Genomic DNA, 16,348 nt, shown 5'->3' with positions numbered 1-16,348 from the left:
GCTAATACGTCTTTGAATCTATTAGAAAAAAAATCTCTAACACGAAACTCATAAGTATTCTACATCGGTCGTAGACTTGACGGCAACTAACTACAAATTATTAAATGTTCTGTTAAAATATTTGATAAAAATTGTAATGGCTCACAGTTTTAAGATAAGTTTTGATTGTGACAATTGAAGATGAGGGTTATAGAAAATTATATTTAAGTAGGTACATTTCTATAACCATCATATGGAATTCTCAAAAATAAATAAGTGATAATTTGTAAAATACTTTTTAAAAAACCGATTATCAAACTTCTATCGGATTAAGTTAATAAAATATTTAAATTACGGTATTTTTCAGCATTTTGCATCGAAAACCATTAAATATGCGCTTAAAAAAATAAAAACACAAATTACGCAGTTATAAATAAAAAAAATGGTAAAATATACAATTATATGCAAAATAACATTTTGATATTTTGAATATAGATATCATGAAACATATTACTATAAAAGAATGGATGCAACTGGGCAACCTAAAAAAATATGCTAAATCATAAACATCCTAACCCTATAAATCAGTCATATATAACAGGGTTTATATCTATACTGTCTAGTGAAATGACTTTAATTTTAGGGTTTTTGGAATTTATTATAGAAAAGGATTAAGAAATTCCTGACACTATAGCATCTCTTATATTTATATCTTTTTAATTGAGGTTGTGTGGAATTTTAATGAAATATTGGTTTGAATTAGTAGATTTGAGTGTGTAGGGATAATAATATTAAGTTAATTTTTTAAAAACTTTATTTTAAACTGAAACAAGTTACACTTTGATATGAGTTAAGGTTATCATAAACGACTGTTGATAAACATTAATCGTTACCCATACTTAATATTTAAATCTTTTTTTGAAGGTACACCATTAATAGAGATAGGACGACCTCTATAATTTTATCAAACATTAAATAATTATATTTTATTACTAAACTTTTTGACGATTAAACAATTGTGAAAGACACGAAAATATAAATCTGACTTAGATACAGTTGTTTTGTTTTACAATGTGGGCAATATATCTACAAACCTTCATATAATATGATACATTGAAAAGTTTCAAAAACAAAAAATAAAACGAACTTCGCACGCAACCAAAAACCTTTTTCACTCTTTCGACAACATTGATTGTATTTTTGAAGCCTTTGACATGCTAGACTTACAAAATTATTGTCAGTTTAATCACTAATCAGATGTCAGTAAATCCTCTACCTATCCTATCTACCTATTGTATATTATATAACAATATAAAATAATATCTATGGAAATATTTGAATTTTAGATAGGTAAGCGAATTTACACAATAACTACGTTTACGCAGCTGAAGAAATGTTGACATTTTTGATTAGTTAGATTATATTTTATAGGTAGGTACCTAATTCAGTGATTACTTATTATGTTATTAACTTGCTATTAAAAAAATAATTTCTAAAGGAAGTGTTTTGATATCCTTCCAATAAAACTTTTATCTAATTAAAAAAAAAAAAATCTTCAATCAAGAAGGTGAAATAAATAATTATATGTATTTTTTATTAGTAAGTAAAATAAAAATGTACACGTAGATTTCAAAAATAATAACTTTTGTACGAATACCCATTTACCTATACGTATTTCTTTTCTTATTTGCATATAACTCTGTTGTGTTCACAAATAACTGTTTCTTACATCTATATACAATGTCGTACATTAATTTAATCATTTATCATATTATAATTTAAAATTTAACTGAAATTAATATTATAATACGCACCTCAGTAATACCATATATTACTAATAATATGTGTCCGGGGATTTTTTTTTTTTAATTTGATCCACTTCTTTAACTATAAACTATAATAATCAACAACAACTTTTATTAACATATTCTGCTTTAAAATCTTTCATTAAACAATAATCGAGCTTGTTCGATATATCTTATTAGTTATTATCTATACTACACAACCGGATAATCACTCAGTAATGTCTTATATTTTTTAGATTGAATTCTCTGTAATAATCATCATACTATAGCATGACGTTATCTTGGGTACCTTGGAAATAAGTATTCAACAGAACTCCTGTTGAAAATATTACCACTAGGAAACTTTTTATTCGATATTTTAATAAAGTTGAAATAGTGAAAAATGTAATAGGGAAAAAAATCTAGAATTATTTTGTACAAAGTTACAAAGGGTTTAAAACATTGACTATAATATAATTTGTACGTTATTAAAACAGATAGGTACTTATTATATCATAATTTGCAATAATATATTTAAGGTGATGTATATACAAGAAAGTCCAATATTTCTAAGTATCTAATTCGTTGAATTTCGTTATTAGGTAAATAGATATCACTAATCATACTATACATTTTAATATTTATTATATGTTAATATTTCGTATTTTCGCCTGCCGCACGTAGGTGCATGCGCGCAGTAGTCTGCATATTATAATATTTTTATGTAATAGGCGGATACGATAAATTAAATTCACAATTCTTTAACTTTCTATCATGATTTTCTTCACCAAATAAGTTTCAAGTGACGAGATAAGTTGAATAAATATTATTTGACGTTATTTGAAATGTTTAAAACTGAATAAAAATATTTAATATTTTTTTTATTTTTAAATATTTACCTATCCTAATCTTGAATGTAGGTAACATATTTATTGAAAATGTTACGATCGTAACATTGCGTGACTTCAGATCTTTATAACTTTAGTTGAAATAATTCAATTGTGTTATGCATTTATATAGTATGACCTATTATTTTATGAGATTTATAAAATACCGTCATTGTACTTTTTTTGGCATGCCATGACAAAATAAAATTTGTTGAAAAATGACAGTTAGAACCATATACATAAGAATATAATCAATCTAATCCTTGCCACTCAAATACTCTATATGAATTGTAAATAAATAAATAATAATAAACTCTAAAAATATCTATTTAATTGAATATTTTCAATGTTATTACGTTGGAAAATAATTTATTATGAATTGGAATATTTGCTTTATTAAATAATTGTATTTATGACTATATAGATATGGTATATTCACTGTATTCTATATTATTAAGTAAATAATAATCTGTATCTTTTATTGGTAGGTATTTTATTTAAACAAGTAATAACAAATAAAAACATACATAATATAGCATTATATCAAGTTCATATATATTTACGTATATAAACTTAGACTCAGGTGACTTTTTTTTAGTAAGTACTTAGAAATCTTTTACTTATATATTAACCGATGGTCAATTGTAATTTTCGACTTATCCAAAATTTGCGGTGAGAAGAAATTTATAATATTTGATATGTGAAAAAAGTATTGTTTAGCTTTATTACAACATTTAGCTTACATTTTTATATAACATGATACATTGTAAATACCTATACGAACTACAATAAAAATTAGTATTAGGTAAGGTACATGCGGCCTACTTTTTGTCAATTTTCATAATACACACATTTTATTACATCACACAAATGTGTAATAAATAATAATAAATAAAAACGACCATGCTGCGTAATATGTTTATTAATCTATAGTCTATACGTAGTCTTGTTTACATTTTTACATAATTTAAATATAATTAGGAAAATTAGGTAGATACATACATATATATAATATTTGTTTACAATTATCGGTTAACTATGAGGTCTTAAGCTCTTAACCATAAGTCCATAACTGATAAATTATTATCACAGCCATCGAAAAACATTAAAGCTCATAAAATATTATTTATGTTATTATAAGATAGAAAATAAAAAAAATTCACAAAATGTAATTTGTTATTCACTAAAATAATTTAAATATTGTAATAAATTAGTAGTTACACGCTTAACTATTTGGTAATTGGTACTATATCGATAACGAATTTCGCATTAGGTACACGCAGTTCGATATACTACATCCGACTCAGTGGTGTAAAATATAATAGTAAGCTATGTACTTACAACAATAAAAAAGTACATTATAATTTTTTAATTGTAAGTAACTAGTAAGTATATTGAACAAATGTAATGTATTTGGCAATTCAAATAATTTCTTACGTAAAATAGAAGTGAAAAAAAGACTACAGGCAGGAGAAACGATATATTTCAAAACGACAAAACGTAGTTATCAAACTTAGGTATTATCATAATATTAACATTTAGCTACGCATACTATATAAACAGTATAAACTATAAAGATATTATAATAATAGGAATCTCAATGTCCATGTAAAATAATTAAATTATTATGATATAAGTACCTATTTAAATATTAAAAAAAACTCCATTACATCGGAGAAACAAGCGGACTATGGACGAAAAGAAATCATTTCACATCCTATTATTGAGTATAAGATATTTTTGTGTACTGTGTTTCAGTGCTGATACAATTTAAAAAAATAGAATAAGCTAAACCCGTCACCCTGATATTTGTCGAGGATAAAATTATCTATTAATATTAATCGAGTTTACTTTTATCGCCTTCATTTTTTTTTATATATTTATTTAACATTGTGGAAAACTGTTAAATCGTTTAGTTAACATAATATATTTTTTTTATAAATGATAAATACAAGTACATAAATTTAGGTAAGTACATAGTAATGTAGTATTCCGAATCATTATAGTTATTTATTATAAATGTTATAATACTTCTTAGTTCTTAGTTATAACTTATTAGTTATTACCTAGCTATTTATATTACTCTACTTATTCTTGTTATTTTTTTTTATCGTGATTATTATTATACGTATAATAAACATATAGGCGTATAGCTATACAAGGAAATGAATAATGTATGAATTGTTTACATGTACAACTATAAACTGTACTTGTACTATTTGTAACAACTACAATTTTAAATCGCATTAATTTTATTAAAATAAATGTACTAAATGATTCAGTATTACGATTTATTTTACAATAAATTTCGCTTAAAACGATAATAACAAGATCGGATTACTTTTTTCTAAAAATAAACATAAATATTATTTTTATAATTAATAGATAGGTAGTACTTAAGTATTATTTTTTAATTGATCATCGTTAATAGGAAAATTATTTTTGTTCGTTGGTAATTTGACTCGTTGGTTGACTTCCATCGACGTTTTCGGAATAATCATTATTTTCATTTCTAGAATTTTGCTCATACGGTTCTATGTAGTCTACTTTTTGTGTTGGGTAACTATTGTTTTCATAATCATGTTGTTGTTGATCATAGTGTTCGACATTTGATTCTGGATAATAAGCGACATTAGCGTCGTGATTGTTATCAACATAACCATCATACTGTTCTTTGGGGACAGAATCGTTGTAGTTTGTATCGCCTTCTTGATAATAGTAACCGTCATTTGCGTGTTGTTCACCTGCATATGGTTCCTGTTGAGCATGTTCGTCATAATGGCCTTCGGGATGCCTTTCTAAGTTTACATTATTAGAATTATTCTCGTAATAATAATTATCCTGCTCTCCACTGATGTAATTTCCTTGATGCTCCTGATAGTGCTGATCGATTTGATTTTCATTTGTACCTTCTTCTGGGTGATTTTGGTAATAGTAATCGTCACGATCCATTTGCTCAGCTACGTATTCTCCTTGGTGATCAGATTCGGTGTATTGATTTTCTGGTTGTGCTTTTGGGTCAACATTAGAATAGTTTTGATAATAATAGTCATCGTGAGTCGGTGTCTGATCGACGTAATTTCCCTGATAGTTAGGATCAACATACTGCTGATCTCCTTGCTGCTCTTTTATGTCATCTCTCGCATGATTTTGATAGTAATAATCATCGTGCTCGACGTGCTCGCCTGTATATTCTCCTTTTACACCAGGTTCGGAATATTGATTTTCTTGTTGTTCTTTTGGGTCAACATTAGAATAATTTTGATAGTAATAATCATCATTAGTGTGTTGGTTGTCGACATTATTTACTTGGGAATCGGGATTCTCGTATTGGTTTTCTATTAGATTTTCTTCTTTGTCATCTGTAGGATTTTGATAATAATACTCATCGTGTACATTGTTGTCTTCACCAAAATTGTTTTGTTCAATGGGCTCGATATTGTTCTGTGTTATGATTTCTTTGTTATCATCAACAACGTCTGGATAAAAATGATCATCGTTAGCAATATGTTCCGGTTGTGTCTCATACCCATGAGTTGGGTGTTCTTTTATATGGTTGTCATCAGAATGATCTTGGTAATAATTTATATTATTCGTAAGCTCGTTCATCGAAACTCCATGTGATGAATCTTGGTCTTCCGGAATTGTTTTGAAATCAGAACTAACTTGTGTTACGGTATTAGAGTTTTCTATTTCATCGTTTGAATCATTAACAACATTATTATATGGTTGAATAGTTTCAGAATTTTTTCGTTTTTCCCCACTATCATTTTTATTAGTAAATTGTTGAATGTGCTCAGTTTCATATTCGTCCATATTGTATTTGCTCGTACTATTCATACCATTACTATGATCAATTATGGGTGAGCTAATTTTATTTTTAGGCGATACATTTGTAACAGTTTTGTTATTATATTCGTTGTCGAAAGTGTCTAATTTATTATCCACACCATTCAAACTTGTATTTCCACGAGTATTTTCTATTTTCGATTTTTGTTCGCCTTTGTAACTTTCTCTTCGTCCAGTGACATTTAATTTATCCCTTTTATTTTTAGTATTTTCAGTGTGATCTTGATAACTAAAATTTTTTTTATCTGTAGTCTCCAACGATTTTTTTCTGTTATTATCATTACTATCACGTCTGAGATCACGATATGTATTTTCATCTTTAAGCACAACATTGTTTTTATCATCTGGGGTTTTCGAGTAACTCTGAATATCATTATTATTATCATAATTTATTCTATCATTATTATAAGAATCAACATTTTTTTCTGATAAACTCAAATCATTTTCTTGATAATTATTTTTCGAATTTAAATATTTTTCAGATTCAAAAGAATTTCCGATTGAAGCTAACTTTTCTTGTTTACTTAAAGACTGTCTTCTTGAACTTACATTTGTATCACTTGGTGAACCCCGTTGTTTGTTTATTGGAATTGAATAATTATCATTTGATAATAACGATGTTCGACGCTTATCATCGACTTTCATATTTGATTCTTTTCTTTCTAAAATTAATTTATGGTCTTTCGTGATATTAGTATTTTCTCCGATTGAATTTGTATGAATAGGTAGATCAATATGCTCATTACCGAGATCAAAACTAATTCGCTTTGGTAAAGTCGATGGACTTTCAGTTTTTTTTTTATTCAATATGTAGTCAGTGTAATGATCATTGTCTTCATGTGATTGAAGAATTTCGTCATCTGCAGATTTTCTTTTAGGCGACGTAAGTATCGAGTTATTTTTATATGAATTGTCATTGATTACTTCGCTTCTTTGATTGCGTACTCGGGAATCTAATCCTAATAATGAACGTGTTCTGAATGTTTCGTCTCCTTGGTGTTTAATCTTTAATGGTTTAAAATCAGTGTAATACTTGGTTTTTTCATAACTTGGAGTCATATACTTTTCAACACGTTCTTTGTGTGGATTCCATACATAATCTCGGATTTTTTTTTCAAGTAAACTGCTGGAATTTTCTAATTGAGGTCTATCATACAAAATATCTTGATTATATACGGGTGAACATGGTCTTGTTATACTAGAAAACGATCGCTGCCCCAAATGAGGTTCATAATAGTAATCACTATCATCATTGCCATGATAAATATTATTATCATTTGTTGGATAATATCTTGTACGGTGTTCAGATGAATACGGTTCAATATATTTTGATTTGCCAATGCGATAATCATTTGTACTTCGGTAACCATAATCAATCATTGAATACGATGGTTCTCGTTCAACAACTCTTACTGGTTTTGGATACCGAGTTGGCCAATAAGGAACTTCTTCTTCAGGATATTGTTTAATAGGTTTACGTCTGTAAAATCTATCAGTGGTTTGTCGAGGATATTGAGGTATAGGTTTTGATGTAGGAAAATAATATACTTGGTATTCTTGAGTATTCAATGTTCGAAAGTTCATTGGTTTTCTATATTTCTTATGATTGATTGGCATATAATATGAGTTATTCTGGTCATCACATACTGTGGAATAATCATAAACCTGTGGTTTATAGTTAGTATTGAAGTTGCTATAGTCATTTGATAAATACATATCATTTGTATTTAAGTTAGATTTATTTTTATGTTGCCTAAGACTCAAATCATCATCAAACACCAAATACTTGTATTTGTTATTATAATCTATATTCTTATGATATTTATCAGTATTGAATGTGTTTGATAATGATTTAGGTTTATCTAATACGCCTAAGTATTTTAGTCTATTATGAATTGCTGATCCATCCAAAAGCGAATTTTGTTCTTTGATTGTTTCATCAAGTGTTAGTTTTATTAGTCTGACATAATTGTCGCATCGTTCCTAAAATAATAATAAAAAAACAAAAAAAATTATTCATTATAGTATTAAATTATCAAGTACCTACGCATTAAATATTAAACTACAACAATGGCATTACAATAATATATAATGCAATATGCAATTAAATTTAAAATCATTATACTCATTAAATTAAAACATTCAACAGCTCAGAAATAATCAAATAAAATAACCCACAACATTTTTATGAGTGTTGTGATTTACGTAATATTAATTTAATCAACTCAGTTTTCGTTAATCTCAAATAAAATAATAATTAATTCATTCAAACTTTTATAATATATTACTTAAATGTATAAAATTAAATACAAAATAGTTAGCAGTTTTGAGAAAAAAAAGCATATTGATTATAATAAATATGAATATATTATAAACGTATATCTATATATTATATATATATTTTTTTCATTGATAATAAAACTTTGATGTACTATAACTACTTGTATATAATATGGTAAAATGTATTACCCTTAAACATCGCATTCTATCGATTTTCTCGGCCATCATACTGAAATTTCTCTGAGCTCCATCCATTTAGAAATGCGAAATATTTATTAACTATCTTCAGTGTGAACAGTACCAGTACTAAAACATTTTAATTAAAACATATTTATCGTAATTAATAATGTAATATTCATAGTTCATAAATGTTTTAGTCAAAATTTAGACAAGCTATACAATTAAAAGAACACTTCAATATGATTTGTAATATAAAAACTTGTATATAGCCATTATATTATAGGTCCCAATTTAATATATTAAAAATTACAGAATAAATTTGATACCAAATATGAATAAAGAAACTAAACAAAATATTAAAGCTATCAAAGTTAAAAAAGAAAAAACGTTTAGTTTGTTAACTATAAAGGTAAGTGTACCTATTACATTACAGATAAATAAATCTATGAATTATTATGAATAGGAAATATGATAATTATGCCTATCTATAATATGAGTAATAAACTCAAGCCTATGAAGAATAAATTTATTGAAGAATATACATGAATTTTAATTATTAATTACATAAAATTGTCTGTTTTTAATAATTTCAATAAAATAGTCAAATTCATTGCATATATTGTTTCGTAGATTTATAAAATACATGGCTAATTTATTACCAACAAAAGTAACTACAATATAAATATAATTAAATTAAATTAATAATTAGATACATTTTAGTAATTTACAATAATATGAAGAATATGGGAATAGTATAAAGATTTATATTTATAAATAAGATATGTACAGATTATTTGGATAGACAGTCTTACTTGTTTTATTTACAAACCTTTAAAGTTCTAACAGACAAAATTCGTAAAAATCACTAATATTTGCAAAAAAATTTTGTAGTTGAAAATTATTCATTAAGTTAAAAATGTATAACGAAATTCCTTATAAGTTAACACAGAACCTAAAAATAACAAAACCACTAGAAGAATTACACTCGTAGAATTAATTTTTTACAAGTGTTTGAAATACAAATTTAGTTGAAACTGCAGGATTATTCGAACGTAAAATATTTTATGAAACAATGTGAGTTATTTTGTTGTACTTAATTCAAAAATATTAATCGTAGAAATTGAAAAAATTCCAAATTGCTACTTATGTATTATGTATTATTATTTTTTTTAAATACAATTAAATTTTCAAAATATTTAAGGTAGTTTTAGTTAAAATATCAAAATTGTATAGTGACTGTGTAAATGTCAATGGTTTTTAATAACTAATTATTTTATTATACAATTTATATACTATGCACCTATTTAGTATTTATACTATTCCACATAGTACATTACATTCGACATTCGTATTATCTTCTATGTTAATAACTGCAATTATTCGTTGTACAGTATTATAGTAATTAATAATACAATATATAAAAAATGAAAATATTTTGTCAAAAATTAATTTAAGTTTAGTCTATGGTACTAATAGAAAAATAAATTACTTAAAGTACATTAGTACTTAATATATAAACATAATAATAAGGTATTAAAAAATAACCATAAAAATAGGTTGACATATAAACTTCCCTACTCAGAATCATATTATACAATGATTTATCATTATTGAATTAAAATGTAGCAACTAGCAAGGTAATAATTATAGTTACACAAAAACTTTTATAAACAATGAACAATAGTTCTATAAAAATAGGTATTCAAATAATTTGCGATAACAAGAATAGGTATAATCAAGATTAATAATTCATGTAAATATGGAAATGTAAAAAAAAAACTGATGGCCCATGAACTATGAAGCTAAAGTTGTAAATTTATAATAATACTAAAACCAGGGAAGTCGCTCTGCTTTATAGTAGCTAGTAGGTGTCAAGTATTCTTATTCTTCACCTAAATAGGTCACTGTTATAAAATGCGTTAAATCTGAGCTCAATGATAATAACATCGCTACCTACCAAAAACGTTTCTAAACAGAGATTTTGTCAGCCAATATTTCTACATATATTAATTAATTATATTTTTATATTGCTATTGATATATATTTTTTATACTAGTTTATATTACTACGTTATTCCAGGCCGTAACTGAAAAAAAAATTCGGTAAGGGGGTCTAACATTTTTTCTATTACAATTATAGTCAATAAACTACTCATCGTATTTCAATTTCACCATACCAATGTTTCTATTTTTAAAAATTTCTGGAGTTCTATAGAATAGACCTCCAGTTACGGCCTTGTCATTATTCATAATTGAAAAATATGAATTTAGTTAATTTAGTACAAATTTAAACTTAAAATATGAAATATAAAAATAATTGTGATTACACACATTTTAGTTCCAGTTTGAGCTTTTGTAATTTTTTTAATACAAAATGTTTGTAGTTTATACATTTTTATTTGAACTTCAAATGTATATAACAAAAAATTGTGAGTATGTATTTTAATATTTTTATACAGATTTAATGATGACTTATGTAGGGTTTTGTAATACATTTTCAAGAATTTTTACCAATAAAATAATTTTTCAACATAATTTCAAAAAAATTTCAAATGTTTTTAAATAATAAGAGAAAAAATTATTTTATGCGTGGGAAATAAAAACATATGTACGGTTGGTAAAAATGTACAACGAAATAATTTATAAATTTTCAAGATTTTGTCAACATTCACTTTAATCGTTTCTAAGAAAGTGTTGTAATTATGCATATAAATTCTTGTTTTCCCAATAATTTGGAAAATTATATACATATAACAAGAATTTATTATTTTCGACCTTCCAATGTATTAACTAGACGTAATTTCCTACTAGAAATTACTTCAAAGTTTCAAAGTTAATTATTTAAACTCTTTTACTGTTTTAATAGATGACAGACAAAAAAAACACATAATTATTGTAAAACCAATACCAAAATTCCGCTCCGCACAAAATATAAAAATTAATGATATCGAAATGGTATTTATATTTATCTCGACTTAGATAATAGTTTAAAAATATTTATGTTTTAAGTTTTATAAATGAAAAACTATAAAAATATAATTCTATTATTAAAACTAATACAACTATGTATAGTATGTTGGAATGTTGGATTTATTAATTTAGATATTCATTTGTAGTTGTTACTTGTTTATTTTCTATAAACTTCTACAGGCATATATAAAAGGTTCACTGAAATTTCTATAATCACGTCAAATTATACCCTCGTCATGCCAACAGTATAAAATTAATAATTAGTTTAACACTTTTCCCTAAATAAATTTGGCAATTAATATAATATTTTTGCTTAATTAAAAAAAAAATATATTTTTAATTTGTATGTGCTCACTTAATACCATTTGAAAAACTAGACATTTTAATTCGTAATTTATGGATATTTTTAAAAACCGTACAAACAATTAATATTTCTTCGAATTAAATTTAAAAAAGCGGATGTTTTGATTGAACCGATAGTTAATTATTAAGTTTATATAAGTAGTAATAATGTATTATATTATATTTATTAAACAAAAAATGGACTGTGATTTTTATAAATAGACAATTGTAGAATAGTTTAGTAGAGTAGAAAGTTATGTACAAATAAAATATTTTAACTTAAATAAATAAATATTTTTATAATATAACTATTTCAAATTCCATTGGATATTAATTTTTTATAACAATAAAAATGAAGACTAAAAATATTTATGTAAAATTTAAACCTTAAAATTTTGTGAAATGAGATATTAAGAAAAAACGTGTGCAATTACTAATAAATGGTTGCAATTTATAGCCTTAGTTAGATGGCTTTATTACATATACAATATTTGAGTTGACCAGTTAAAAAACTGGTAAATCTCAAAAAAAAAACAATAATATAGATAACACCCACTCATTTTTATATTAGAATTAAGTAAAGAATATTTAAACATCAATACATCATAATATTATTGGACACTATACGTTTTAAGTTTTAACGTTTATTATTAAAAAAAATTATAAAAATGAAATACAAATTATTTTTAAAAACTATATTAAGAATTAAGATGTACTAATTTTATTGTATTCTTTGAATTTAATATTTCAAAGGTTACATCTATATCAGTTATATCTAGTATTAATATTATAATATTTGTAAATAAATCAAAAAAATCGAGGTAAACCTGATTCGGTACATTAGTAGTTAGTACACATATTATTATGGTACAAAAATGAATACAAATATTGACCTTTAAAATATTTTGAATATTCGTTGATTAAGAAGACATTTTATAAAATATATTTTAGTAAATCTAAATAATTAATAAATAAAAACACTAGCTTAAAAGTTAAAATAACTTTAAATAAACTTTAAAAAGTTTTAAAAAAATCAAAATCAAATATCGAGTACTTTATTTTACTTACGTAGTACATTTAATTTATTAGCTTTATAAAACTAGGCTAATAAAAAAAAACCAACGTCTACAAAACTCGAACTTTTTCTATCAGCTTAAATCTTGCACTGTGTCCACAATCCACATACGTATAAAATGTATATAATTGTACATATTCATAGTATAGTACTACCTACAGTCTACATATACATAGTCATATGCAATATTCGAACATGATTTTCGGAGTGCAAGGGTGGGAGGCTAAAATATATTTATTTTGTAGGCCCAATGTTTTCTATTCAAATATTTCGGTATGATTAGAATAGTGTTTAGGGGGAAAATACCAGCTACCCCAAGTCCTCCTTAGTTACGCCGGTGAATTATTAACGATACCTATTATAATGTATATAAATAGGGACAAGGATAAAATTACAAGCATTTCATAAGTAGGTATAAAAGTGACTGTTGTTTAGTCGATATCAAAAGTATTGTGTCATATAAAAGTATAGGATACCATATCGATATAATACGACAGAAAATTAAAATAAAATCAGTTTATCCAATGTTTAACCGTCGCCGTTTACGCACTATAAATATTATACTCGTAAATTATAATAACATAATTTATTTACTGATTAGTAAAATAGTAAGTAATAATTAATATAATGTACAATAATATAATATAATATAATATGGTTCAACGCAATAGACAAACGCTAAACGCATAATTTCGTCAACATAGGCCAGACCATATTTATGTATATGACTACTGATATACAACTATAAATTATAATTATAATTTATAATCTACTCTGAATTCTGATGATGATAATATGTAGCGTGCTACAGCCTGCAGACACTCGGGCCGGCGATCAATATTGTAACGATTCGTAATACATTTCAACGGCACGCGGCCGACGAATAACTAATGGTATTTTGTCATCAAATACTGTTGTTTATAGATTCGTGGAGAGAAATACTTATTATTTAAGACTAAGCGTTTTGAGTATAGTATAATATTATATTATATTATATATTTATTATTTAAGTATGTTTTAAATGCGAACGTACAACAGCTTACCTATACATCCAGTGGTTTAAGTAGATTAAGTAGAATATATACTAAGAATTTCAATACTTATTTTTTTTAAGTTTCAGTTTTCAACCCTTCTCTTGTTTTTTCTAAAATGAAAATTTTTGAAAAATCAAAAATGATTTAATAATTTCAATTCAGTAATTGAATATTATTGTAACGTAAACAATATGTCAATATCACAAAATATATAATGGTGGTAGGATACTATATTTACCCGCTTACGAGTAATTTTAAAAATTAGACGAAATAGCGTCACGTGGATAAACACTAGCGGGTTATTAGATAAGATGTAAAATTTTTAATTATTATTTTTTATGTTGGATTAAATGAGTTTTTCTTTCAATTTTGTTTTTACCTTTGCATTTAATTTTTTTGAATAATCATATATCATTGTAGTAATTTATTATGTACATTAAATGTTGATTGATGGTCCAAGAAAACTTAAAGTGGCCTTCTGAAAATATTAATTGGTGATCCCTGTTCTATAATATCTGTAAGATTCGCTTATACGTGGACGCGTGATGGTGCATTAGTGCGTTGTGCAAAATCCTTTATCGACTAGTATGCACACAACGTACCTACTATAGCTGCGATCAACTGATGTTTGATTGGCGCCACATTTATAATATCAATATTATAATACTACTGCTGCTCAGTACTGTGGGAGGCGGGTCCTTAAATACGTTTCGTTGTGGTCCAGTAGCCGAGAGGATTATGAACACGGTGGAAGCTGCGGTGTATTAATGTTAGGTAATATCATACACAGATATATCTTATTATATAAGTATTGTTTTCTGGCGTAGAGTGTATATATAGGGTCTCGCGTCCGCGTAATTGTTGAAATTGCGTATTTTATTATTATTGTTGAAACCGATATGTCGAACCGAAACGGTTGTTTGTAAACCGCGACGGATGACTATTATATTTGTAGGGCTGCCGCCACCGACGTCCTCCATCAAAACGTCATCGTATTATTATGACATAACGGCAATCGTACGGATAAATATGAATAAAATATTATTTTATTTGGATGGTACGCGGACAATATAGCATGGCAAGACATGCGCGATATATCGGTATAAAGGTATGTTTTATTAAACGCGATGCGATATCTTCGTATACGTAAATCGGACGCTGCGTTAATAAAATATAATAAATAAAATGTCGATGTTGGACACCGGGACACGCGTACGCGCGGAAAACCACTGTCGAACTACTACTGCGATCGCGATCGTGTGCTCGGATTTTTAACGGCGGCCGTGGCGGTACACCGTGTCAACCGGTACGGTTTCGGCGCGCATCATAAATATATATATATATATTATTATGTTATAAGCTCGAAAACGACCTGTCGACTATACAGCACAGTTGACGACGACCAAAACGATCGTATTATTGTTATTATATTATTATACAGTACGCGAACATGATATTATGTGTACATATATACACACCTATACTTATGATGTGAATAAACATAAACGGTATATACGTATAATGACGCCCCCTCCCCCCACCCCACTGTCGCGGCTGCCGAAAGTTCACCTTGGCACGAGTTTCAGACTCCCGCGAAACGAAAAAAACGGGAAAAAAACGTGGAAATAATAATACACACTCACACTCACTCACACACACACACACATATATCTAAAATACTTATACAGTTATACACCGCCTATACCAAGGTACTGGTTAGGGGTGTGTATAGTGGTAGCAGTAGCTGTGCACTCCATTGCTCGCGAAACGCGCGTATACCCATATCGTTATGGCCGGGGCGGGGAGGGAGGGTAGGCGTGCGTATATATACGACTCGCGGACACGCCACCCGGTCGTTGTCGGGCTGGTCGCGTCGTCGGAGCGCACGTAAACGTGAAAAACTTTTTGTGCATCGTCATTTTATATATATCATCGCCGTTGTCATTATTATCGTGTGTCGTTGTGTGTG

At 26.7% G+C, this 16,348-nt stretch overlaps 1 protein-coding gene across 1 annotated transcript; it reads right to left on the bottom strand.

Moving 5' to 3' along the window:
- Positions 1–3,333: 3,333 nt before the first annotated feature.
- Positions 3,334–15,648, bottom strand: LOC132927617 (homeobox protein 2-like). The gene is made up of 3 exons (XM_060992184.1): positions 14,982–15,648; positions 8,969–9,085; positions 3,334–8,482 (listed from the first exon to the last, which is right to left on the bottom strand). Exons 2-3 carry the CDS (start codon positions 9,032–9,034, stop codon positions 5,087–5,089), a joined length of 3,462 nt encoding a protein of 1,153 aa, XP_060848167.1. The 5' UTR covers positions 9,035–9,085; positions 14,982–15,648; the 3' UTR covers positions 3,334–5,086.
- Positions 15,649–16,348: the final 700 nt, after the last annotated feature.

Source organism: Rhopalosiphum padi, chromosome 3, assembly GCF_020882245.1.
Source record: "Rhopalosiphum padi isolate XX-2018 chromosome 3, ASM2088224v1, whole genome shotgun sequence".
In the NCBI taxonomy this organism is placed as follows: Eukaryota; Metazoa; Arthropoda; class Insecta; order Hemiptera; family Aphididae; genus Rhopalosiphum; species Rhopalosiphum padi.
The sequence above is the reverse complement of the archived record's forward strand: the minus strand, read 5'-3'. Positions and strand labels throughout refer to the sequence as shown.

Excerpts from the sequence above, each read along its gene's own strand:
- LOC132927617 (XM_060992184.1), bottom strand. The coding sequence starts at position 9,034 with ATGGATGGAGCTCAGAGAAATTTCAGTATGATGGCCGAGAAAATCGAT. Across the intron at positions 8,483-8,968 it reads ATAGAATGCGATGTTTAAGG|GAACGATGCGACAATTATGT; the intron begins GTAATACATTTT and ends TTATTATTTTAG.